Source organism: Gymnoscopelus braueri (assembly GCF_963280865.1).
Source record: "Gymnoscopelus braueri genome assembly, chromosome: 10".
Lineage (NCBI taxonomy): Eukaryota > Metazoa > Chordata > Actinopteri > Myctophiformes > Myctophidae > Gymnoscopelus > Gymnoscopelus braueri.
Window position 1 is genome coordinate 36,336,946 of NC_137611.1, and position 25,697 is coordinate 36,362,642.

The 25,697-nt window shown below is 39.7% G+C and overlaps 1 protein-coding gene across 3 annotated transcripts; it reads right to left on the reverse strand.

Annotated features, from left to right (window-relative positions):
• Positions 1 to 141: 141 nt before the first annotated feature.
• Positions 142 to 25,369, reverse strand: LOC308094342 (macrophage mannose receptor 1-like). 3 transcript variants are annotated; one of them, XR_013933939.1, is made up of 35 exons: positions 25,237 to 25,369; positions 24,469 to 24,825; positions 23,789 to 23,959; positions 22,823 to 22,978; positions 22,185 to 22,295; positions 19,686 to 19,823; positions 19,413 to 19,589; positions 18,903 to 19,057; positions 18,531 to 18,644; positions 16,630 to 16,745; positions 16,277 to 16,425; positions 15,879 to 16,078; positions 15,548 to 15,666; positions 15,299 to 15,368; positions 14,921 to 15,074; positions 13,639 to 13,677; positions 13,196 to 13,359; positions 12,846 to 12,910; positions 12,621 to 12,721; positions 9,912 to 10,057; positions 9,022 to 9,127; positions 8,296 to 8,420; positions 8,136 to 8,168; positions 7,918 to 7,962; positions 7,290 to 7,313; positions 6,886 to 6,906; positions 6,592 to 6,697; positions 5,672 to 5,910; positions 5,258 to 5,423; positions 4,333 to 4,506; positions 3,549 to 3,665; positions 2,339 to 2,497; positions 2,203 to 2,229; positions 1,634 to 2,068; positions 142 to 1,590 (listed from the first exon to the last, which is right to left on the reverse strand). XR_013933939.1 is itself a non-coding variant. In XM_080440945.1 (34 exons), exons 1-34 carry the CDS (start codon positions 25,316 to 25,318, stop codon positions 1,818 to 1,820), a joined length of 4,377 nt encoding a protein of 1,458 aa, XP_080297071.1. In that variant the 5' UTR covers positions 25,319 to 25,369; the 3' UTR covers positions 142 to 1,817. The 3 variants fall into 3 exon arrangements, 1 of the variants encoding a protein (XP_080297071.1); XR_013933940.1 differs by having other exon boundaries at positions 1,586 to 1,601; positions 1,661 to 2,068; XM_080440945.1 differs by having other exon boundaries at positions 142 to 2,068.
• Positions 25,370 to 25,697: the final 328 nt, after the last annotated feature.

Consider the following 25,697-nt stretch of genomic DNA (forward strand, 5'->3'; position numbering starts at 1 on the left):
GTTTTTTACAGACTTGTTTTTCTTAATTACCAGCATCTGAATCACAATGACTCATAATAAATTGTGTCTTGGTGAAATTTAACAGATACTAGACTGGTGCCACCGGCCTACTGGGGAACAATGCGTTGTGAATGCATCAAATCAAATCAAACTTTTATTTATATAGAACATTTACAACAATTGAAATTGACCAAAGTGCTGTACATACTGTAGAAGGCATCAACAGAACAGGCCTGTGCAACAACATAGTCACAGGACATGCAAAAAATACATAATGAAACAAGATAAAAGACAAAGACTAAAAGCTAGAGAAAATAAATGAGTCTTGAGGAGAGATTTAACCAGTTGAACCCCAGCATCCGTATTGTGGGGAAAGCTTTCGCTGAAAATATTTTCAGCGACGGCTTTCCACACACTAACTGAAAACGGAAAAGATACTAGTATTGAGCCCTGAGGGACTCCGGTTAACCATATGGGGGTTGTAAGTGGTTAAATACCCCAATAGTCTGAGCACTTCTAATGGGAAGGGCTAGCTAGGCTGTTCCAGAGCCTGGGGGCAGCAGCAGCAAAGGCATGGTCACCCCTGTTTTTTTGTGTCGTTTTGGGGACCTACAGGAGCAACTTGTCAGCAGACCTCGGAGCCCTAACTTAGAGAGATTTCAATCGATCATTAAAAGTAACACCTCGGTGTCATACTTGGTTGCAAATTCACACCCAACATTTTTAATCTGTCTTTGAATGTGAAACATACTTTTAGGGCTTGTAAATATTTGTTTTTAAATCTGTTTTCCCGTCTGTATACATTCCTGAGACATTCAGCATTTAATGTCTGGGACTCGCCTCTTTTGAGTTAACTATACTCACAGCATTACATTATGCATACAGACAAGTGAAGTTTATGTGGAAGGAAATGTATTCTATCAATTTGATTGATTGATTGATTGAATACTTTATATTACTTTATTAACAGTTTGCAAAGACAAGCACAGGGAAGTACAGTTCAATACAAGGTCAATTATATTGATTATATTAAATTATGATTATATATAATGGCACAGCAGACAGGGTTCAATAATCACTAGGCTGTACAAATGCAAACACCAATGATTACCATCACTAGATGCATGTGTCTCATTAATTTTGTTGACTAAAACTTTGACGAAAAATGTTCGACTACCTTTTTTCACTGACGAAAACTAAATAAAAACTAAGCTATGATGACTAAAACTAAGACTGCATGCGTTGTGAGCTTGTAGATCGGCTATTTTCAGCATGAAACCAAGTGTTAAATCAGCCATTACAGCGCCATCAAGGCCCGCCAAAACACATTTTTGTCGGCAACTGTACATTTAGTCAACTAATTTCTTACGATTCTTAAGATAGTCGACTAAAACAAAGACTTTTCAGATGACTAAAATATGACTAAAACTAAAATAAATTGTAGACTACGACTAAACAAAAAAAGAAATTGCTGTCAAAATTAACACTGCTCATTACATCCTGCTAGTTTGAATACCAAAACGCTCGCCCCAAAACACAGTCGCCCCGGGGCAAATCCGGTGACCTCGGAACGGTCGCCACCTGGTATTCCTAAACGTAACCTCAGTAAATTATGCCTAAACTTAAACGTAACCTCAGTAAATCTATGCCTAAACCTAACCTCAGTAAATCTATGCCTAACCCTAAACTTGTTTCTAACCTTATCCTCAGTAAGACAAATAAAAGTATACAAGAACCGCTGGGGGCTAGCAGTCCTCCAAAAAAATGGGGGCGAACGTGTTTAGGGGCGAGTCTTCAGGTTACCGCTACTTTGCCAATCACAGAGTTATAATAGGCTCTGGGTTCTCCATCTCTGCCTTCTCTATCAGCTTGTTGGTGTCTATCACGTCAGGCTGGGAGCGCTCACGGTCGAAGTAGAGTGGATTGTCAAAGGTAGGCAAGGGACGGCCAGACTTCTTATAGAGGAGGAAAGCAGTGACCGCTACGACTGAGAGCACCGTTAATACCAGCACCACAACCAAAGCTGAGTGGACACGATGACGTTGAGTTTCAATATCCTTATGAGCAGCTACACAATCAAAGGAACAAAATAAACAATGCATAATTAGTCAAATAATCAGTAAAACAAATGATCAGGAATTAAACTATAAAGATTCCACTGTGAAATAGTACATAATACTATGATCCATAAATGAATCTTACCAACTGTCGGCAACTGTTCTGGCAGCTCTGGCAGAGGAGAATGGAAAATATGAATCAGATAACCACTGATAAGGAATCCAATCACAAAGTATGTTGCTGCAGCAAAGTAATAGTGGTTTGTGGTTTGTGGTCTCACCTTTGGGCGCTTCACAGATATAGGCCCTGTCATACACCCTATTCCCGGCCATCCACGTGCCATCCTCGGAACGAATCTCTCCATAGCTGTCATCATCTGGTTGATATCGAGCCCAGTTCTCGTAGTCCATGGGTGTCTCATCCAGCCACATCCACTTGCCTGCATAGAAAGAATAAGTCTATGTATGTATGTCTTCTTGGCTAACACTTTCTATGAAACCCATGTCTGTGATGCATCATAGAAAAGAATAGTCTGCACACTGGTGATGCTGAAAAAGCTCCGCTGTATTTTTATTGCGTTGTCAATGTTTCGATTAATTCAGATCTTCATCAAGACATGGGAATGGGCATACACACATACGTTTATATTGGTCACCATCTATACACTGATAGGCTTGCCCCAAAGGGCAAGTGAGGTCACAACAGTCAACTCATCAATTGGCTGGCTTTGCATAAAGAAAAAATAAATATAAACTGTGTGCACCCATCCCAGAATCCAAATAGCAATTTAAAGTATCCCAAGGCTAATACATTATATAAATATCAGGTACTCAAAAGACAAGGGAACACAGTGACAAGCTACAGTATACTGTAGGACATCATGTATGAAGTGTTTGTTTGTTATAAGTATAACTAATAAAGATAATAACAACTGGTCTACTCATTGTAGGTGGATCGACACTAGAATCCCTCCATAAGTACCCAACTCATAATAGAATCTGGCAGATTAAAGTCTCTTGGAAAAAGCAATGTCAACTCTATGAGCGCACTCTGTTACATGTGTTATGAAAGATCGAAACGTTGACAACGCAATAAAAATACAGCCGAGCTTTTTCAGCATCACCAGTGTGCAAACTATTATAATAATTTTCTATGATACTTGTGTTTGGCTTGCACCTGGGCCACGGATGTGCGTGCACTACCTTCTTCATATGATGCATTATAAACACATTACCCTTTAATCCTTACATTATGAAGGATTATGATACTTGATGTCATTATTAAATGCTTTATAATGCGTTATGATTGCATTATAAGTATGTTTATAAAGCATTATAATGTAGATATGGGCTTTATAGAAAGTGGTACCCTTTTTGCCTTCTATCATCAAGACCATTGCTTTGATTTACCATTTGCAGTAAGTGAATTATTTAACTATCAAAGTGAATTGTTGAATTTCTTTGTTATGATAAAGAAGACAGTGTAACTACCTTTCAGAGTTTTGTACAGGCCTATCCAGAAACCTCTGTGGCTGTCTTTAAGCATTTCCACCTTGCTTTTAATGAAGCTCTGTTCAGCAGGATCTTCAATGCTGGCTAGTTCCGCACCTTCACAACACAAAATACAGAACATTAAAACTTGAAAAGTGCATTCCCCAGAGCGCAGATTTCCGCCAGGCCGGGTTGCCTACCCAAGGCTGTGGCACTCGTAGGGTGAGCCGCCAGGACTGGAGGAAGCTCTGGGGAGAAATAGTTTGTACGATAGACAGTGCTTTTCATGTTTGTAGTGCGCTTTTGGAGGTGTCATCTACCCCATAGACGCCCCTCAACATGCAAGTGTAAGGTTCATATATGGCATTGTTTTAAAGAAATAAGCCACAATTTTGTGGATCTAAATGTACATGTGACATACAAGAGCGTGTGTGCCTAATTTGGTGAAGAAAACAGTGCAACAGTGATATTTATAGCATTTCTTATAGCACATCTGTCACCCCCCTCTTGATCACATGACTCCAGAGAGAGCGTGTACTGAGTTGTGTGAGTTCTAGACAAAATCTGTAGGAGTAGTAGCAAAAAAGGATGTATTGTACAAGTGGCCTACAGTATATGGGGAGTTTGGGGAGTGTGTGTGTGTGTGTGTGTGTGTGTGTGTGTGTGTGTGTGTGTGTGTGTGTGTGTGTGTGTGTGTGTGTGTGTGTGTGTGTGTGTGTGTGTGTGTGTGTGTGTGTCTGGGGGGGGGGTGCGCGTGTGTGTGTGTGTGTGTGTGTAGTCTTACCAAATCTTTTGCAGCTAGTAGCTGCATTTGCCCACTCAATTTCACTTGTCATGAACAGGTAGCAACTATCCCTAAATGGCATCCAGGCAAGTGTCTTTTCTGAATATGGATTAATAATGGCATCAGGGCAGACACCCGGGTGTTGCTCAGTCGACACAGTCGGTGGTAGCACATCTGCAGTCGTGAGAAATTGCAATGACCAAATTATCATTTAAAAAAACATGCTCACAATGTAATTATACAAAAAAACATATAAGATAAATAACTACATCTAAATTCAGAGTTCCAAAAATAACTGAGGAAGTGGGGTTATGGTTATATCTGTTGACATTTGAGCCCCACATACAGGGCAGTGATTCTCAAAAGAATCCCAAATAATTCGCAAAGAAATGCAATTTTTTCTATAAAACCTTTTTTTAAGGATCTTAAATATACTACATTATTCCCATTGATCCAAGCTGGAAAACAATCGATTAATCATTCAAATAAACATGCTCTGAAACTGCATGCGGCCCACCCATCTGACCAATTAACACAACAGCCATTGGGCTGCTGTGTTAAGTGGTCAGATGGGTGAGGCGCGAATGTTTTCTATATTTTCAAGTGGGCCTTGGTCCAGAAAAGGTTGAGAACCACTAGATTAGGGTCAGGGTATTTCTTGTTTGGAGATTCAATGTGCTGGTCTGATCAGATATTTGACTTTGACCCGATATTAAAACATCTGTGCCATATAAACCAATACAAATGTGTAATTGATATAACCCGTAATGTGGGGGGTAAAAATATATTATTTACTGTATGGAGCATTCTGAATGCACACTTTAATCTTTACATTTATTCTGGTGTACTAAATGGCTTAAGTCATGACTGTTTTATTGTTGCATTTAAAATAATATAATCCAACTACTGTAATTAATTGTCATACCTGTGGTCTTCATACAAACACTATTCACGGTTTGATTGCACAAAGCAGTCTTCCATTTTCCATCCACATCCACATACACACAGGGTCGGTCTCTGCGTGGCTCGTTTCGTCCCCAGTTGGTTATGATCAGGTGCCAACCATCAATGAACCTGAAGTAACCCCCAGTCTGAAAGCAGGGATGGTTCATTTAACCAAAAAGTACACCGCAATCAATCAATCAATCAATCAACCTGTCTGTCTCTCTGTCTACTGTATCTATCTATGCACAAATGAACAAAGCTACAGTTCCAGGTGGAATGCGATGTACAAAATAGGCTTAAAGTGGTTAAACTGATTTTTATGCTATATTATTAACACATTTTGCTGGGGACCCCCTGGACCCCACTTTGAGAACCACCGCTATAAGGCATGTACCTCCATCGTATTGAGACCAATCCATAGAGGTGTTTTGAGATTCAGAGCTTGCAGTTCCACGTAGGCTTGTGACCAGTCATTCCGAAGGCTGGCCAGTTGAGCACCAGCAACATCATCCTCACAAAGCTTCTTAGCCTGATCCCAGGTCACATTCTGAGTCAGAACTTTGATAGAGTCATTACCCAGTGTGACATAGTGGTCAGGAGTCTCTGGTTCTGTTACAACTGTGAAGTGTTCGTCTGTGGAAAATTACAGTGGTAAGTAGTTTTTACCATAATACAGTATTTACATGGATACATAGTGCATGGTAACTCAACTCTTTCTCATTTCCATTCCAGGGTCAGATAGAATCATTCATCTATAGTATTTAAAGTCATAGTTTCAGTTATGGAAATACTTCTACTGCAGTGACAAAACAACTACCATATTTATTAGCATTGCTGACCAGACTGACTGCTTTGCTCTTCGTGAACAAAACTTCAACCAATGCTTCAATGTCAGACATACTTGAGGACAATGTTAATTATGTACTGTATGTACTGTACTTAAGTATATGTATTTTTGGATACTTGACTCCACTACCTTTCAAAGACAAATATTGTACTTGGACTTGGAAAAAGTACATTATCAATTAACCACTTAAGCCGTATTTCAAGTATAGTAGATCTACACAATTTAAAATTGCAGGGATATTAAAAATAAAATGTACTTTGTAATTTGTACTCTTGAAAGCAAATACTCCAGAGATTTAACTCAAGTACAAACTTTGCAGTTGAGTAATATTTGAGCAGGACTATCTATACTTCTTTGACTCAAGTACTGGGGTTGAGTCAGGGTTGTCCACCACTCTTCAGTAAGTTGAGTTCTGAACCACAACAAGTCAATTACATATGAGGGATATGGTCAGACGTTTAGCTCACCAACATCCCTCATGCAGACATATTCATTGGTGTCATTGCAGGACTTTATTTTCCATTTCCCAAATTCCTGGTTTGCAAGTTCGCTGCTCAACACAACACACTGCTCCTGGAAAGGATAAGGAAGATGGGTTATTGTGAAAGGTAGCCATTGTACTGTACAATACCAGGTGCAACTTAAAATGTCTTGTCTGTAGAGCAACTCTGGGCTTTACATTGTTATAATTTACAATAGCTGGTTTATATGATTTAGCAAGATTCATATCTTTGTGCGTTCACATCATCACGTTACTTTACCTGGCCAAAGTGGTGGATGTCCTAAAAAGAAGAATCAGTTTGTATAGGTTAGGCATGACACATTATTGTAAATCGCATATGTGTTAGTGATGTGTATTAGGCCTAATCTTGTTAAATAATGTACTGGAGTTCACTGTTATTTGTCATGAGTATAACCCAGATAGGAATGATTATTACAATTTAAAATGACATAATGCGATGCCTGTTTGTAACACACGCTCCTTTGGCACAGTACTTAGTGCAGCACCCATTATCACAATACTTGGAGGCAACTCTACGACACTCACTCACTCACTCACTCACTCACTCACTCACTCACTCACTCACTCACTCACTCTCACTCACTCACTGCGGTTTTGTGCATTTATAGATAGATGTTGGACTTGGAACATAATTATTATTACCTCATGAAAATGGTGTAGAAAAATCTGAAATCCAGAATCAGAATGTGCATTTTAAGTAATATGAATGTACATTTTATGTATGTTTTTAGTGAGATTTATTCAATATTGTTAAATGGGGTATAAGTGATTTGTTTTGTTAAAAAGTTACGTTTACTTGCATAAAATGTCAAAGCTTTATATTCGTAATTATTGAATACTCATTCAGTAAAAGGGGTCTCCCCATCTCTCCAACTCTTTAATAAACAGAAAATACATCTTCAGGTCGGGACGCTAATTTTATCCAATCAGGATCGAGAGAGAACTGCACAAAGTTAATTCATCAGCTTCAATTTTATAGTGTTCTAGTCACAATTTTGTCTGCTCATTTCTTCCCCCATCACTTCCAGTTTCTCTTGTTTATCCTGTATCCTGCGTGAGTTCTCTCTCCTGATGGATGGATAAAATTGGTATCCTGACCTGACAGTGTATTTTCTGTTCACTACTGAACAAACAATAGAGCTATTTAACACTTATTTTAACAAAATTATAACACTTACACCACCTTTAAATACTGTACTGGATTACACTGCCCTTTGTCATGAGTATAATTCAGTTCAGAAGTGTTACCATTTAAAATCATGTTTATTACCTCGTCATGATGATATCTATGTAACATGTGGTGTCGATGGGGAAACTAAATAAAGAATCAGAATACAAAGAACAAACAAGTATGTTATATATGAATGTACATTTTATTTAAAAAAATCTGAGATTTACTAATACTGTACTGGGTCACACTGCCCTTGGTAATGAGAATAACTAATTTAAGAAGCATTACAATAAAAAATCCTGTTGGAACATAATTACCAGCCATCTATGATGGGTGAATGGGGATCGAGCCTAAAATGAAGAATCGGAAAGTATTTTATGTAAATGTACATTTTATGTATGATATGTTATGTCTTTAAAAAATGTATTTGTAGTTAGCGTAACAATTCAATTTCTTAAAACAGATCTCAATACTCACAGAGGCCATGTTTGTATATCTCTTTGGTCGCCCATCAGTCCAGTAAAATCCATCACCTCTTAAATTGTTCAAACCAATCCAAAGATCTGCAGATGCTGCTTGTGCCATTTGGCTGGCCAGAAATACTTAAAAAAAAAGTAACAATGGTTTGGAGAGTCTCACGTGAATGCAACTAGTTTTATACTGGGTAGGTAAACCCTAAAGCCCTTTTCCAAATTAATGATTTTATGTAAATGAATGAAAAATACTTAAAATGTTTCCTGAAATTCATTTATTTAATACATTATTAATTCACACTTCACAGCCAAACCAAATCTTCCATTTTGCATAGACCCATTACGACTAAACAAAGGGACATTGTTCTGCAATGGAAGGACATACTGTATGGAAGTGTCATGGTAACCTATCATTATAAAATAAGTGTTTGTTTAGAATTATTTAACATCAAGAACACTTACAGAACCCTCTTATAAGAGTGATTGTGTGTGTGTGTGTGTGTGTGTGTGTGTGTGTGTGTGTGTGTGTGTGTGTGTGTGTGTGTGTGTGTGTGTGTGTGTGTGTGTGTGTGTGTGTGTGTGTGTGTGTGTGTGTGTGTGTGTGTGTGTGTGTGTGTGTGTGTGTGTGTGTGTGTGTGGGGCTCTACAAGATATCTGTTAATGTTATACCGTACCTACTTTGTGTAGTGTGCAAAGACATTTTTAATTGAGAAAAGGAAAAAGGACATACCTTGCTCATTCCTTGATGTAATGGAGACTAAATTCCCTTTCTTTTTATAACATTGGTCCCTTGCAGCTGTCCATGTGTCCTTCCGGTTTGTAATGATCTGGTAGCACTATGGGTATGAAATGTTAAAATATGTTAACTTTCTGTTTCTGAGAGATTTGGACAAATCCAATACCCTTACCAAGTACTGCAGCATTATCCCCATTAATGGAGTTGGTACAACTGAAGTTCAGGAGGGAGGACCAATCCTAATGATGACCATGCATGTCTACAACCAGTGGTGGACAGTAACTAAGTACATTTACTTGAGTACTGTATTTATTTTTGGATACTTGACTTTCACTCCACTACATTTCAAAGAGAAATATTATACTTTTGACTCCACAACATTTCTTGTACGGGAAAAGGTACATTTATGAATTAACCACTTAAAGGGATATTTCACTTTCAAAATAAATGTGGGTAATTTTATCGTCTACTCAGGCTTTTGGGAGCACCCTGGACAGTTTTTAATTTGCTTGATTCAGTATTCAGATATTTCATATTAATTTTATCAGACACGCCCCCTTCCTATACAAACCCATTGTAACTTCAAACTCCATTTTAAACATGTTAGATTCATCGGAAACACCCGTCCTTGGTTCTGCTGACTGATATTATCCTTCTAATACGTGTTTTTTCAATTACTCTTTTCATTTATTTTTAATATTTCTTTGGGGAAAAAAATTTAATACAATTTTTTCAGTATCATAGTCATTATCATGTCAGTATCATAGTCATTATTATCATGTCAGTATCTTGGCCGTGAACACTTTTGAGATTTTCAAGTGGGCCGTGATCCAGATAAGGTTGAGAACTACTGCTCTATATATTCCTTAACAATAACCTCTGACCTTTGAGCCAAATTTGGTCCAGTCACCAGGTGGGCAGCCACCTTTAGGAGCCACGGTGGGGGCTACAGTTGTGTTGACAGGGGGCGCGGCACTGCGTTTACAAATGGACCCGTGTTCAACGCCACAATTGAAATCATCCCAGGACCCTGCAAATACATTGAAGAGGAAGGGGTTAATTGTTTCATTTCTGAATTTGTAGCCTAAACAAAATACACAATAAATGGGCAGGAAAGGACATTAAATGAATTGAACAATGCAAAATGTGGAAAATGAGCTGAAGTGTCTACGGTATGTCACACAGTTGAGTCGGTTTGGGCAAGTGAGACACTTGCACACAAGTAAGTATGTAGTCACTGGTGTAGCTCAATTCTGTGTGCCCCCCCCCCCCCCCCCCCCCAACTGGTTAATGTGAATACATAGAATGCACATTACACTGATGTCAACTTGACACATGCACGCACGCACACACTCACGCACACAACAGCTTTCTAAAGAAAAGAAAGCCATCAAAGCCTGCATTCACACAATACAATAGTTACGTGAGTTGCAGAGAGTAAATACAATGTACAATATCCATATTTTGTTGAAAACGATGCCTGGTTGTATATCATAATCTATCTCAAACAGAGGAACCAGGCCAAAACAGAGCCAATAGCTGGATTTGTAGAGATGGGGGTTGTGACAATTGTGTGTGTGCCACCTGCCTGCAGCTCCCTGTGCACTTTCTTGTCATAGATATAATTTTTTTCGTCTGTCAGTCCATCAGTCAGTCAGTCAGTCGGTCTACCTGTCTCACTGCCGGTGGCAACACTCTCTGCCCTGCCTGTCGATCTTGCTGCTGGTCTCTGCATATTTCTTGGTTTCATCGTAGACGCCATGAAGCAGCCGCTTCAACCACACATGAACCTACCTGACAACTAAACATAGTCCAGTGTCTTCAGTTTGTTTGTTTAGCTTCTTGGACTTGGAACGGCAATTGTTAAGCCTGTATTACATTACATTACTATCATTTAGCAGAGGCTTTTATCCAAAGCGACTTACAATAAGTGCATTCAACATAGGTAGGGAACGAAACTACTAATCACCGGAAGTCTTAAGTGCATTCTCTTCTAAAACAAGCAACTAAGAGTATACCTAGCTAAAACAATAAAACAAGAGCTCGTACAACTAGACGCGTCGCAATTCTGGGAAATTGCAAAGTGTGGTTGCGCCGACGCTGGTCGCGGCTGCCGGGACTCGAGGAATACGCCTGGAGGAATACCCTCGGAGGCCGCGCGACATGCTATTCGAATTCGGTGCCGATTGAATCCCGCGTTCGTGATACGTGCCGTTTTGATTTTGAGAAATAGGCCCCTCCCACTAAAGAAATAGGCCCCTCCCATAAATGTAACGGGGCAATCGTATTGTCACCTCACCCCTGAGATCACTTGCGTTTCATTTTGAGAGGATTGATCCCCCCAAAAATCATGCCGTTTTGATTTGAGGAAATAGGCCCCTCCGACTAAAGAAACAGGCACCTCCCATAAATGTAACGGGCCAATCGTATTGTCACGTCACTCCTGAGATCACTTGCTTTTCTTTTTGAGAGAACTGATCCCCCCAAAAATCATGTTTTTGCATCAAACGGTTACATTTTGCGCATTTGTGGCACATCCTATGGATCTAAGTGGAAATGCTTTTGGGTATTCGTTGAGTAAACCACCTTCGACATGTGATTCAAATTTGGGATTGACCGGACGTTTCGTTCGTGATTTTTGGCATTTTTGGTAAAACGGGCCCCTCCTGCTAACTTTGGAAGCCAATTACGGACGAACCAAAATATCAAAATGCCGTTTGGATATGTTCGCATGGGTCCAGAGATCATGTGTACCGTTTTTGGTGAAATTTTGATAAAATATGTGGGAGGAGGAGCTAAAGGTGTGTTTTGAAGAAAATTCTAAATGGCGGAAAATCTATTCAGACGCAAATGGGCGTGGCCTATATTCGGAGTTGCGACCCAAGGAATCTAGGGGTAAAGTTTTTTTATTTTACGACCTACGGTTCAAGAGTTATAGGCCAAAAGGTAAAGTGGGCTGTTATAGCGCCACCATGTGGCCGACTGGTGTAATTACTTTTTTAAATAATGTGGCAATAAACTATGAACCTTCCCTCAAAGTCTTGTAACTCTAGCCCTTACAGTTTCCGAGACAAAAATACTTGAATGGGAGTTTTTTCATTTTCCCATTAAAGTGGATGTGGACATTTAATGCACAAATAAATCAATATCAATTAAACTATGTAACCATTCTCTTAGCAAAGTACAAGTGCATGATTCCCGTTGAAGCCGGTCATTTTGACATATAGCACGAAATTGGGGGGAAAAAACTGTGGGAGGAGTAGCGTGCCAAAATAAAGTTTATCTAGGAAGAATAAAGAACATAGAGTACTATGCCCTGTTAGGGCAACCACACTAACTAGTTCAAAACAATTAGGCAAGGCAAAGAGGAAGGGTAGTGTTTCCTGAAGAGGTGGGTTTTCAGCCTGCGGCGAAAGATGGGCAGTGACTCTGCTGTCATGATATCAGTGGGGAGTTCATTCCACCACTGTGGGGCCAGAACAGAAAAAAGCTGTGACCGTGTAGATCGTCCAGAAGTAATATGTAATATATTGTAATATATTGTACATGCAGGTACAGTAAGGCCTCAAGGGCATGCTGCTGAGTGTACTCACCGGTAGAGTAGCTCATGGCAACACAATTCTCATCACTGTTAAGGAAATCGGGTTTATTTTCACTCCACTTCTGAAACACTGCTGCAGAGCCATCCATCCACCTTAGAGAACAACACCATTATACCTGTAGGTTAGTCTACACTCAATACTATATTCTGTATGGATTTTGTTGTTGAATAACAACATAACAATAATAATTTGATAATCATAACATAACACACTTACTCATATGAGCCATCAAGGTCCACTTTCAAACCTATATAATAAGTTCCGGAATAACTTCTGGATATCTGTAGACACAAATGGACACACACACACACACACACACACACACACACACACACACACACACACACACACACACACACACACACACACACACACACACACACACACACATACACACACACACACACACACACACACACACACACACACACACACACACACACACACACACACACACACACACACACAGTCATAAGTGCAGGACTTCTTATTTTTAGAACTGTGATATGAAGTTCGAGTGCCACGATTGCTGAGTAAAGTAATGTACTATGAATGTTAGTGCCAACCTGTTTCCACAGAAAGACATTTTCAGCTTCACTGTTGATGATGACCAAGTCACCATGTTTCCGTTGACAGTAACGACGGGCATCTTCCATTGCCATAGAATGCCTCATAATGAAATATTGATTCCCTTGCCAAACAAGCCAGCCATCCGCAGTTACATTGAAGTCTGCAAAGGGTTGAGAAAAATTTAGAATTAAGTCCAAGTGCAGATCGCCAGACCAGCCTTTTTTCATTCATATTTTTTATAAATTTTTTAATTATTGTTACGCACCTTACCCGTAATTTTTTTTAAAAATATTTCTACTCTTACATATTTTATGCCTACTGCAGCGCTGCTATGACAACTGAAACCCCCGGGATCAATATAGTTCTATTTATTAAAAACATTAATGTCAAACAAGCTGGTAGCATCTACATCTAGTTTAGTCATGTAATGGAGACTTACCTTTGTTAGGGTCACTGGGGGGTGGCTTTGGAGTGACTCCTGTGAAGACACAGACCAGAGGCCAATACAATCAATAACACAATATACTGTACTGTCAGAGTTTGTTTTCATTGTTGATGTTTTGCTGTCAATATCAGGGTTCAGGTGCTACAGATCGTTAAACACTATATCGTCTTTCTCTATTTGAACTTCATGCATGCACACTTCTACAAATGTTTGATTATTTCCATGTCCTTTTAACTTTTTTGCATACTTCTTTGCCCAGACAAATTTCCTTTCTTTCTTTCTTTCTTTCTTTTTTTAATAATTTAGTAATTTAGTAATTAAAAACAAGAGGGGGTCTAAAAATGGTGTGGATCTTGGAATTAAGTGGCCAGTCTATGACGCCAGTCGTCTCTGAGCAGACAGACCCAGGATGTACTGTATGGCTTTGACTTCGGTTCTACAGGATTTGGCACCGTGAACCTAATGCCACCTAATTTTGTAGTAACAAAAAGGTGCACCTTTTTGTTACAACAAAATTACATTGGACTGGACCACTCATTTGTGTCCTTTGGAAAGTCTGGCCAAGTCGGAGGCTGCCAGGAATTGAACCTAGATCTCTGCAGCGGTTTAGTGTTTATGTGACACTAAACCACTGCAGAGATGCCCGCTATGAACACCAGATACCCTGAACACCAGATGCCCGCTATGAACCTGTGATTGATCAATCTGGGAACCCATCGTCAAATAAAAAGGAAAAACAGCGCCCTCTGCTGTTTTTCACTTTTGCATTTGCCTCTGGGCGGAGGAATTAACTAGAGCCATGCTCACTGGAAACCGAGGTTTGGACATGCCTTCAGCCCTCCACTTCCGGTGGTGCACCTACTGTATGTTTTCAATCCCACTAACAATATTTCTCCACGGATCACTAACACCATTTCTCCCAAAGAACATGGATCGTTTTGGTTATAAGCCCACTTGTTTCTATGATGAAAGAGTAAGTTAAAATGTTACTAACTTTCCGTGGTTTTGTCGGCTCCCAGGACGCTATTGTTAAATGAGTTTCGGTTTGTTTCCAGTGGGAAGCAAGCCGCACACATGTAAATCCCGCCCAGTACATTTGATTGGGTAAAGCGTGGCCTGCTTCCTGATCTGAAGGCACGGCCACTTGTAGCCAATGTGCATGGGTTCTCAACACGGCTCCCGACTGATTCAAGCGCAGCTATGAATCTGTTCTAGAGAAATTAGTGATTTATAAACAGGAGCAGAACTGACATGGATTCAGTCCGCATGGCCTTACCTGCACGTATCTGGCACATCCAATCATTGGCACTCTCACAGTGCAGGTCATTCCACGACCCTTCTCCACCCCATTCGCTCATGTGGAATTCAACGCAAGATTGAGAATTATTTGGGTTGTTTGGCTGTCCACTCATCCAGTGTAAGAAATTTACCTTTGAAGAAAAACAAATGGCACAATTATCTAGAGGTTTTGTTATGTCTATTTACAGGGGTATAGTGGCGATCTTTTTCCACTGTGAGGGCTCTATTTAAAAAACCCTCAACAAAACCCCTGTATATTTGTAAATATGTTTTCTGAGGAGTAAAAAAAACAACATGACAATGAGTTGTCCAACATGTGAAACAATGTGGAATTTACACTTCATTTCCAACTCACAGCGGATTCATCAGTCCAGACATAACCAGTGGTTTGGTCAGGAGCATTGAGGCCAATCCAGGCTTTCCCGCTGCAGTGATTAAAATAAGATAAATAAATAATAAGTTGTCAGCATCTTCACTTCAATTATACTTAAGCAGTTAGTTAGCTTTTCCCACATTTGGCGATTATCTGATGTGCTCTGTGCTGAAAAACAACATATGTTAAACATCCTGAGAACTGGTTCTGAAGCTGTGTCTCAGGTCTTACCCTGGTTGTCTTCCTATGTCTGAACTACTATGGAGGCTGAGTAGATCTCCTCCGATGGCCCTACAGTAATCTCTGGATTCATACCAGGTCTTCTCACCAGAACGTGGTCCTGTAAAGAACTGAGACACAAACAACAAGAAGTCACAGTCAAGATCCAGTGCTACAATAAGCTAGCTAATAGCTATGAGTACATCCGCATTTGCAGGTCTTAACTACTCAGACAAAGATGTGGGCTTAGATATTTCTAGTTCTAGATAGTTTTTTGTTAGACCTTAATTTAACATAAGTGTTTATGTATGTGAATGAAGCCTTTCACTCCTTGCAGTTAAACCTTGTAGCAGAGGGATCTGGTGGCCATAGGCTTCCAGCCCTCAGTGCAGTTGATCGGGGTTGGAGTTGGTGGGGGCGGGGTTATGACAGCCCCCTCTGCCAGATGTTTGCAGATGTACTTCGATGTATTAGTGCAGGGCAGGATGTCCCAGAGCCCGGCAAAAATCCCAGTCAGCATGGCAACACAACCCTGCTGGTGCCCTAAAATAGAAAATACATAAATATTAAAAATAACAAATCTATCAGTGAAAAATCTTTGAAAAAAAGAAAAATCTGTTATTGATCAAAGGTTATTGTGCTTAAATGGCTGTTTAACTTGGTTGCTTGGATGACAAAAATACTTCAGAAGTTAAGGAATTCAATTCAAAGTTATGGAAATATTCTTTCTCCATAATGTACCTGGCATCAGTGCATTCCAGTGAGTAAATCTCACAGTGGCTTTGTTGCTCCACTCCAAACTATCGATATTTCTCTGGTTTGAGAGACCCAGCCAGAAATACTTCTCTGGTCTCATCCCCACCAAGCTGACGAGGAATGCATTATCCACTCTAGAAACATGTAGACAAATCAACATGATCTTTGGCTTTCACTCAATCATCTTTCCTCAACATGTGAAGTTAATAAAAGTAGCCTACATACACAATGATGTTGTTTTTAATAATTCCTGTAATGTTTAAGGCAGCTTGTAAATCATAGTAAGACCTGTGATTTCCTGGGGTTGATCACACGTTAAAGTGAAAAAATGTTCTCACCCATTTGAAACATCCACCATGTATGAGTCTGAGCTCTTGCATTCGGCTTTGGCTTCATCAAACGTCTTTGTCGCAGAACCCACCAAGTAGCAGTAGGAACCATGCCTTTTCCAACCCTGTAATGCAGACAATATATAAACGGTGTTAAATAAGTGTTACAATAGTGCTATATTCTGATATTAATCATTGCTATAAGTGTTTGTTCAGTAACAGGGGTTTCCCCATCTCTCCAAGGTCTTTAGTGAACAGAAAATAGCTACATTTTCAGGTTGGGATACAAATTTCACCCAATCAAGTGAAATTGGAAGTGATATGACAAAAGAAATAAAGAAAAACAAAGAGCAGACAAAATCCTATAAAGCTGGTAAATGGGTTCTCTCTCCTAATTGGACGAAATTGGTGTCCCAGCTGAATCGTGCACATTATCTTCTGTTGTTTTAAAAGAGCTGGAGAGACAGGGAGACCACTGTTATTGAGCAAACACTTAATACTACCGATGGTAAAAAAAAATTGCTTCCACTTTCCAACAATTTTTTTTTTGTTTTAACCACAATTTTTTTATTTACACCACCTTTAATTAGGATTGTTGGCAGAGTGTACAATGATTTATTGTTATGGGCAACCCAGGATGTTGCGTTTTAGTTTTTGCAATCTTCAGTGGTGGATGTGAATGTGATTAATGTCTATAATAGACGCCCTCTTCAACCTACCATGACTTTGGGACTAATGGGTTTTCCTTTGGGTGAATGTGTCTTCAAATGTAGAGAAAGGTCCATGTATTATACACGTTAGAGGTAGCTTAAACTAAACTGTTGGTAATTATCTTTTTGGGCATTCATTTGGGAAAAGGCAATTCCATTGTCATGTTACATCAGTTTTCAATTAGCATATCTTCAGTTGCCCATGAGAGATAAAAAGTGTGTACGTCAAATACAATATAATATACGCATTAAAAAGACGAGAGAGTATACAATTGTGACTGAGGCTGAAGAAATGTTCCTCAACTCATCCGTTTTTAAACAGTAGAAACAAGGAAAATACTATTTTTTTTGTTGATATTTAATTTTTTTAGTATTAATTAAAATAGATTACATGAGCAAGACAGTAATTTTAGTCACTCAATCCTTGCCTCTACAAAATCTTATCGATTAGACCAAAACTTAATAAACTTCTCTTTCTGCAGCCGGAAAGAGGAAGTAATCTCCTCCGTAACATGGATATAATTTACTATATCTATCCATTCTTTTATGGTCGAGGCTTCGGGAAGCAATCAATAAGTTATCTAATCTTAATGGTAGCAAGATGCTACAGATACATTCATAGGTTATTGGAACCGTAGCATCGTCAGGGGCAACATTAGCAGAAAATAACAGGTCGGCTATTTTCCACGAAGAGATTTAGTGGAGCCCATGGGAATATAGCCAACTAAGTATAGGGCCCATGGGAATATGGTCAACTAAGTATAGAAGTTAAGTGGTTAGATCCTGTGAGGTGCAGTTAAGTCTTATATTATGTACCACACTGGCCTTACGGTGTGAGATGAATGCTGTGTGTAATGAAAGCTGATATCTCTCTATATGAGCACTCTGAACACATACACATTACATGTAACTGCAATGGCCACTGGCAATGTTATAATAAAGGTCAGTTTTACCTACAGTGGCCCCATTTGGAACCTCTCCCTCCAGCGGAAGGAGAGGTTCCGATTGGAGCTAAGTTTTACCATGACAATGTCACTGGCATGCAGCTCATAGTTAAAGTGTAGATTTCACCTGAATGAACTACTGTTTTCTCATTGGCTTTTGTCAAAAATAATGCTATTTTGTGACAAAAAACAATAATGTGCAGATTTTTTTTTAAAGGCATTTAAATGCCTCCGTGATAATGTTTTGAACACTCACAGGCTTGCAGCCTACATTCAGCTCCACTTCATCTTGGGTGGGTTTGGTAGCACTTGGTTTGCTACAGATAAACCCATGTTTCTCCTCACATGAGCGGTCTGCCCAATTCCCCTTCTGCACAGTACAAACGTTACAAAGGTTACAACATTACAGTACAACAAAATATCTCTAGCAGGGTGTTTTCCAGGGTAACAATGTCACTGAAGTGAACAGCAATATGCAATATATGCATGTCCTATTATACCAGATTTTTATATTCTCCTCACACTAGAACAATAGGATTCGTGTAAAATATCAGTAAAGTTGCCATGTAAAAAAATATAGCTGTTGTATACATATATAAGAAATGTGTAAATGTATGCTCAACATTACCTCTCCTCTCATTAGAACACAGTCCTCTGTGTCACCAGAGGTGCTCGGCTCCCCAAACTCCCAGCTGGTGTATGTGACAGTGGAGTGGTCGGTCCAGTCAAATAGACTCTCAGTCTTCTTGTCGTTCAGACCGATCCACAGCTCGTCACTGCTGGCTGCACACATGGAGACAGTGGGAAGAATGCCAGGTGTTTGTTAAACTCATTTATACATTTAAATAATGACGGTGATGCTGTTCTCGTTTTTAATACCTTTCATGGCATGCTGTTTTACTACTTCTGTCTAATTCTATTTTAGCGCATTGTCCTCTTATTTTGTAAAGCACATTGTAAACCCAGTTTTGTAAAGGTGCTATATGAATAGTATTATTATTATTATTATTATTATTATTGTTACATATAACAATAAAATAAAAAAAGTATTGTATTTTATTTGTTCCCAATTCTTTCCCAACAAACACAGATCCACATATTCACGATCTGTAAAAAAAAAGATAGACAAGACATGTACCGTATCCAAGTTGAGAGATGACGAAGCTGTGGTCCTCTATGTTATGAACACTAGCCAGGTCCCCCCCTTCTTTGCGGCACTCAGTCTGAGCATCAGACCAAGTTTTCTTTTCACGCAGAAGATAGAAGCATTGACCGTTGTAGGGAGTCCAAGGGCTTGAACAGTGACCTGTCTCAACTGATCAGAAATGTAGTAAATAGATAGATACAATAATTACAAATACAAACAATTACAGCAAAGAAGAATAGAATGATGTAGAATTTTCTTCTGTACCTTCAATAGGCCGTGGCAAGGATCCTCCTTTTTGACAGATGTACCCCAGCTTCTTGCTACAGACAGCACTTTTCCAGTTGGACTGCACTCCAGAGTCTATCACTGCACAGCTGTGTCCTGGATCAGGAAGTGGATTCTCTGAAACAAAACAAAACCATCCATTTAATTCAGGGTTTTGACTCACAAACGTTTTGTATCTTTGCACCCACACAGTTCAGAAAGGCCCTACAGTTGTCTTCCACAGATTTCCAAAATTAGCCTCATCAGAGGTGTGCTTCACTCCCTCGAGGGAATACAGTATATGAAAAGTGGTGTGTAACCGAGGCTGAGCCAGGGACACTCACCGCCCCAGGCAGCCACAAGCTGTCCACGCCACTGCTGCGGCCACAGCGAGGCAAGTGATACCTATGTATCAAAAGCCATATTCCACCTGATGTTGGAGTAGTTTCCCCCTGGCAACCATCAGGGTGTTGAACAAGTAATGAGCCCTATCGCCATGCTGCCCCGAGACACACTCATGTAATTATCATTATATTTTTTATATATTTTTGTATATAAAACTGTGATTGTGCTTTGCTGCCGCCACACTGGCACTGTCAATTGTGTACACAATGTACACACTGACATGTTTGATATCTATCTGCTACTGTAAGTGATCTATGACCTGCATAAGAGCTATATTGTATTCTGCTGATGTTTTACCTGCTGCATTGGTTTCTCCAATTGCACTAATGGCATTTCTACCAATTGTTTTAGCTATTTTAACCACACATTCAAAATAGTGATTCTGTACCTGCTGCTATTTTAACTGCCTAATCTACTGTATGTTGAACCAAAGGATACCAGGGGCCCTGCCAGACCTTGCCAGGGGCCCCTGGGTGCCACAAGTGCACCCAGGGGCCACACCGTTAGCCACACCAAGGGGCACATGTGGCCCCCAGAGGTCACGTTAGGGGCCTCCGTGGGCCATAGGCACACTGTTGCTTCAATTCGCACCAAACTTGGCACAAACACTGTTCAGGGGTTGGCCATGAGAATAGTCACACCAGGGGCCATGTCAGGGGCCCTCTGGGGCCACAGGCACACTGTTGCTCCAATCCTCACCACACTTGGCACAAACGCTGTTCATGGGTCTGCCACGAAAATAGTCACACCAAAACAAGCTAATGTAGATTGCACACATACAGTATGGGGCACAACAGCAGTGTTCAAATGGCAATAACTTTGTGACTGATTGGCGCAATATTGGGCTGGATTTGAAGGCCGCATAACGGCTTGAAAATCTAGTATATGAAACGTCAAAAAAATAAACGTCAATATCATTATCATTTTATTGTTATTTTAGTTTTTGTCATATTATATTAATAATATTTGACATATTTTACTTGTTTTACTATGTATTTTCTTCTCTATTCTTTAACCCTTTCTTGAATGGAAAATAAAGAATTTCACCCACCCTTTATACCTGTAACAAAGTTGAATCTGAAACTGAGGACTGAGTGACTTACAGTAGATACAAGTTAACTCGATTTAGCATTGGTCTTGGCTCTCCTCTCTATCTGGCCTTGGTTTCCTGTCTCTCTACAACACTTACACTAACTTATCTGAAATAACCAAGCCCCCAGAACCACGGTAGAACAGTGAAGCGGCCGTCGCCTGGTGGTCAAATCTGGGATAGCAACACATCTGCATTTAAAATGCTACTGCGCTTTCATCTACCGTTTGTGCGCCTGCTCATAACTCATAATGGCCCCAATATTATACTTCTGGCAGACTTCCGGGTGCTGCTTCAAACGCCACTGAGCAACTTTCATTGAAATGAATAGCTGGGGGCGTATACGCCAGACTGCTATAGCAGTCCGCCCCCTCTAGATATATTACTCCATCAAAATAATTAATGGATAGTGCAAGTTGAGCTTCACAATTTGACTTGACTTAGGATCTGTGACTTTGGATCAGTTTAACTAAGCAACATCAATGCAACTTGCATTAAAGGTTATCCTTCATTCATCCACCTAGAACATATTTAATTCACAACTGAGGTTCCTTGAATATTTTTTGGGACTCTTTTCTTCCACATATTAATACATTTTCCTCTTAAACGTTTCATTTTCTTTAAAATATTTTTCTTTTTAAATGTTTATATATTTCTATTTTTGCTTACACATATATATATATATATATATATTTTTTCCTATTTAAATGTTGCTATTCTTCTCCCTCAGGGCTGTGCGGTCGGGTGGGCAGATGTTAGGGTTTGTTTAGTTTTGTTGTATTTTGTTTTGTGTTTTCTGTACTGCGTTCCTTTCGTGTTATTGTATTTCAAAATGGGAAAAAACGAAATTAAAAAATTGTAAAAAAAAAAAACTCAGCTCGATTGCACTAAAACACTAAAATCAAAACCGTGGTTATTTGAACCTCCTGTTCTCAGTGTAAAAGAGTATCCATGTTCAGACAGCTTTCCTCAGGTAAATAATAGTTACAGGAAGGAACACTTACCAGAATACCACTGTAGATAGCGGAATGGCTTCCCATCTTCCCATCCCCAGCCATGGTCTGAGTTTAGGTTCAGTCCAGTCCAGAGAATATAATGCTCTGACCCTAACAATGCTGTGTGTGTGTGTGTGTGTGTGTGTGTGTGTGTGTGTGTGTGTGTGTGTGTGTGTGTGTGCGTGTGTGTGTGTGCGTGTGCGTGTGTGTGTGTGTGTGTGTGTGTGTGTGTGTGTGTGTGTGCATGCATGCGTGTGTGTGTGTGTGTGTGTGTGTGTGTGTGTGTGTGTGTGTGTGTGTGTGTGTGCGCGTGCGTGCGTGCGTGTGTGCATGCACGTGCGTGCGTGTGTGTGTGTGGGGGGGGGGGTGAGAGAAGAGAAAGGACAGAATATAAATCATTTTAACCGCTTTAACCATATTTTATACTTTGGCTATTCAAAAATAGCAGATATACAAGCTCAGAGCGCATCACTTTGTGACATGCTATGAGCTTGTAGATCTGCTATTAAAATATATATATTTAAAGCGATTTTTTTTTTACTCAAATCTTTGCTTCTCAAATTAAAAATACATATCATTTTGGGGGTCCTTGACATGAAAAAGTTTGATAACCACTGGTAAGGGTGGCACTGCAGTGCATACTATACCTGTGACATAAGCCTGCTCATGGGGGTCGGTGATACTGAGGAGGGAGGCTCCCTGCTGCTTGCAGCTGGTTTGAGCCTGAAACCAGCTCAGAGCTGATTGCTTGTTGATCTGGTAGTATACTCCAGTTACAGGGTGCTTCTTCCAGTGATCTGTGGCTGAGAAACACCAGTACAGGAATAGGAAAAATCATCACAAACTTCTACCTAAAATAGCCCATACTGTGCTTTAAAGGTTTCATGACGTTCAGTTTTACCACACATTAAAAGTCTTTGTCATGGTCCTTCAAACGTGTATAGAAAGTTTTAACAAAACATTCCACTCCATTGATCCATGGCAGGCGTTTTTCTCTCACATTTCTAAAGCCTTTTCAACTGCAATGAAAAAAGAAATCTTTGCCTGCGGGTGTCGCTGGTGAGGGATTTTGCCTGTCAATCATCGCCTCTGCTCCGCCCCCCCCCCCAAAGGAAAGGATAGGGGAGGGGAGGGGCGAGGAGGAGAGTGGGCGGGATTAATCGGCTGTGACCTCACTGCCGAAGGGCCAAGCTCAGATTACTTTTCAGCCTAATTATTCAGAAAACCCCAGACCACAGAAAATCCACTGAATGTTCAAAGTTCAGATTTTTTGGGTGTAATTGAGGTCATAAAACCCCCCCAAAAAAAGTGAAAATGAATGTCATAGAACCTTTAAGGCTTTAAGTATAAGGAGTAAAAAGTGTAGAAGTTTTTGTAATTCTGAAATTAAACTCTTGACATGTCTTGGATTGGAGCAGTGTGCTACATAAACATAATAGATAAGAGTTCAACTGAGTAGCCATGCACAGACTGGAAGTACCAGAGGTTTCCTCACAAGTAGCTGGATTATTTATTTGCGAAAAATATGATTTGTATTATATTGTATACAGACAGACTATGGATTTCAGAAATTAAGTACTGTCAATAACATAGTAACCGATGATAACACTCACACGTGGATGGACAGTAGCCCCAGAGCTCATGGTCAAATCTTGTTTCAACTGCACACCATGGGCGCTTCGAAGGGGAGTCATGCACAGTGCAGTCTGAAAACCATGTGTCCTTGTAGAAGAAGGGAAACATGCAAGGCCTGCCAAAGGCATTTCCCTCAATTGTGAACAATTCTAAATGGGGGAGAAAAGATAGTTGTGTGAGAATAAAATGTATTGATCTGCTGAAATGTACAGAGAATAGGAGGCAATCGAGAGCACAAAGTGTGTTTCAAAACATTATCTTAAGATAGATCCTATCTCGTACATTTATGTCCTGTATTGTATACCACTGACTTCTTTGCTGATCATATTTGTAAGAGAACACACTACACTTGCAAATTGCTAATTCTAGAAAGGAGACATTTGATTTATACTTTTGCTGTAATTCTAGTCACTAATCATGATTCACTCAAAAACCACAATTTTTATTTGTGAGTGTCTGCTCCCGATCACATAGAAATCTAAACGTATCTGAAATATATTTATTTATGTATTTTACAGTTAATAAATACAATTTCTGAAATACAATATCCTGAAGCTAGGACCCTGCAGCATTTATTTTTGACTGGTACAACGGAGCTACAAGAAGTGTTACCACAAAAGAGTCAAAAGACTACTAAAATGAATGTTAAATACAATACCTCTGAATGTTTTTGAGCAAACACCCCTGCTTAGTCCATCAATTGTGAAGTGGCTATTGGGACCAGTTACTTTGGTGAGAACTCCTGATCCATGTTCTGTGAGGTTTATGTAAAGATCTTGGTGTTGGAGGGCGAGTAGAGTTTGATTCTTGCACTCCCACTTCTGGAGGTCACTATTTTCATCACAATCATAAAGGCTCACTTCACTGCCCAAAGTCTTCCCCTGGGCTCCCAGACACTTCCTAAGGGTAGGTACCAAGAGGCGGTTGTTGGTTGTCCAGCGCACTCCATAGCAACTCCGGAATTGGCTCCTCGCCAAACAAAAACCCAACTTGCTCTTAGGTGTAAACCATGAATCTGTGGGGAAAGAGTGCTTCAAGGAATTAGTATAGGGAGATGTGCGGCCCTTATCTAATACTGTACATCTTGACCTTGTCAAGGGATGAAGGCTCTTACTGTACTACAATGCTTGATATTCAACAACATTTTAATTACAGTCCACTCAAAGGTTATACAATTTAATGTTTTCATCCTAAACAATAATGCATGTTCATAGAAGTAACTTCAAGAACCTTTTCAAGTGTCTCAAAATATATATATATATTTTTTCTGATAGTGGGTGTTCCATTAGGCAACACAATTTTCCACATATAATTCTTACATGCATCGGTACAGCGTAACACAATAATCAAGAATCAATACACAACATACAGTACTATTGACAGTAAAATATACATATCACACAAAAAGGTCAATAGTATACTGTACCATCTGAAGCCAAACACTGGAAAACTTGGATAAAAATCACAACGGCTGCAACAGTTCCCTTCATAATTAGCATTGTTCTCATACTGTAGGTCTGTCATGAAACGGCATCACCCATGCATTGCCAGCAGAGGACTTAGGATGTGAGCAGGGGCCAAAAGAGGGAACCTTAATAGCAGTGACACATTCACGTCACTTACGTTTTTTATTCAATAAATAAGTGTTCTTGCATAATTCAAGAGTAAGACCCACCCATTTCTCCATAACTCAAAAGTTGATGCAGCCTACACATGTGGCTACTGTTGACTTCATTCTGAGATTCTGAGTCATTTGCATTCAGGGAAAAGAAAATATGTGTTTCAAGGGAAAAACAGAAACCTCACCTTTTCTTGTCTTTTCTTTTCTATGTGACTATAACTATGCCGAAACTAGTTGACTACAAGGTACAAGGTAGGTACAAGGTA